This window comes from Penicillium waksmanii (genome assembly GCF_028829765.1).
Source record: "Penicillium waksmanii strain IBT 27052 chromosome Unknown utg000007l:1.0-4314555.0:1.0-4317578.0, whole genome shotgun sequence".
NCBI lineage: Eukaryota > Fungi > Ascomycota > Eurotiomycetes > Eurotiales > Aspergillaceae > Penicillium > Penicillium waksmanii.
The window spans coordinates 1,482,339-1,484,364 of record NW_026643253.1 but is presented as its reverse complement, the minus strand read 5'-3'; the positions used below and the strand labels follow the sequence as shown (position 1 = coordinate 1,484,364).

The window sequence follows — 2,026 nt, the reverse complement described above, 5'->3', positions numbered from 1 at the left end:
CCAGTTCGTGGAAAAAATGGAAATGGAAATATGGGAGAGAGAGAGAGACAAAACACAACTTCAACTTTTTGCATGGCGTGGTGCGGTGCTACTTACCCCCTTCCTCCTCGTCTTCTTACTATTTACTCTACTATCACTTCATAACCTGCTTCTTTATCTGATGTCTCTCTTACCATCCCACCATCTCACCATCCCCTTTTCTCGTCTTGTCAACTCTTAAGTGGAAATGGCTAGCTAGGCCTAGGCTTGTTTGCCTGCTCTGCTCTGCTCCACTCCACCTCTTACCTTACTTACAAGCAGGGCCTTCGTGCTCTTCCTCCCTTCCTTTCTCCTATGTCTTTAAGAATGGGAAGATAACCCAACGCCACGCATCATGATATCTTATCGGATGCGGGCTTGCTTAGGGTCTTCGGTATACACTGTCACTTGATTTGATCGATGAAAAGTGGTTACTTATGTACCTGTACCTGGATATCTGATTCTCCTTCTGCTCTTGATGTCGATGTTGATGTTGATGCCCAGGTGTTGATAGCCCTCTTTTTCCTTTTCTTTTCTTGCTTTCGTGGCTAATGTATTACTGGATAACACTCTTAACTACCTGCTCTCACTTGAACTTCTTGCTCTTTCCTTATGAGTATCTATATACTATCTTGTAAATCCTAATCGAAACAAATGTAAACTTTAGAACAAAATGTTATACCCTTTCTCTTCCATGAATCTAGTTCTGCGGTAGGGTCGTACTCACGTGACTGATAAGATGGCAGAAAGATCGGACCCGCCTAAATTCCCAATGCTGGCCCGGGGCGGCCACAGCTTAAGATTCATTCCCTCGGACTTGACTTCACTCCCCACCTCACTCACCACCTCGGTTACCAACCTCAAGGCTATATCTGCAGGCCGGACCTGACCAAGGGATCATCTTCTGTTCTCATCCTAGCGCAAAGAAAACAAACCGGCACGCCACCAGAAACCAAACAAGAAACCACTATTTCGCTCGTGCCAACAACCAAGCGCAATCAAACTAAATCTCACTCACACTCAACCCACAACCATCCAAAATGTCCTCAAACGTCGGCCTAACCACCCCCCGAGGAAGCGGAACATCCGGCTACGTCCAGCGCAACACCGCATTCATGAAACCCCGCAACACAGGTTCCGGAGCCCCATACCCGCCTCTATCGGGGGCGAACAATTACACCTCGGGTGGGTTCAAGCAGCGTGTTCCTGATAAGAAGATTCTTGAGCATGATCGGTTGAGAGCTATTGAGGTTCTTGTTATGGAGGAGCGGGAGAGATTGGAGGAGGAGAATGAGAGGGTTGAAGAGGAGCAGTCAAAAGAGGCAAAGATGAAGTCCAAGAAGGTGAATACGAAGAAGGATAAGGAGGAAGGCGAGGAACAAGATTCCGAAGAAGAGAATGCTCAGGGAAAAGTTCTATCCGAGGAGCAAATTGATGAGCGGTGCGAGGAGCTACGGGCTAGACTTTTGAAGGAGATGGAACAGTCAGCTGCTAGCGGTGCCGGTGCTGGCGGGAAAGGGAAAATGGGGCCGCCACGGGATAGGAGGAATCTTAAGTCTTATCAGGTTCATGAGCTTGCTGAGGCGAAGATTGAGGAGAGTGAGAGGTTGAGGAGGGCGTTGGGGATTAAGGAGAATAGGGAGACGGGCGAGATTAGTAGTACTCGGTTTGAGAGGAGACGGGAGCGGGATTGAAAGAGGTGAAAAGTGATGTTGAAAGGGGTTTTTTTTGGTTTTGAGAATATTGAGTTTGTTGCTTTCTTGTTTTGAGGGTTCTTTGGAGATTGGTGTTTATGGTGTTTGGGTTGGTGCATATACTCATTATGATGGGATGGTCATCTATTTTTTGAAGATGTTGCTTGCGCTGAATCGTGCGAGGACTCGGAATTGAGGTATGATGGATTAGGTTTATATTGGAATTCATTATGATCAATATCTCTTTTCTGCAATGAGTCAATTGCTCGTTGTCGTAAAATTGAAAGAATAGCTACGAGGGAATTACTATTTCG

At 46.4% G+C, this 2,026-nt stretch overlaps 1 protein-coding gene across 1 annotated transcript; it reads left to right on the top strand.

Moving 5' to 3' along the window:
* Positions 1-1,058: 1,058 nt before the first annotated feature.
* Positions 1,059-1,712, top strand: cwc21 (U2-type spliceosomal complex subunit CWC21; the record flags this gene model as incomplete). Its single annotated transcript, XM_057266592.1, has 1 exon — positions 1,059-1,712. One exon carries the CDS (start codon positions 1,059-1,061, stop codon positions 1,710-1,712), a length of 654 nt encoding a protein of 217 aa, XP_057120793.1.
* Positions 1,713-2,026: the final 314 nt, after the last annotated feature.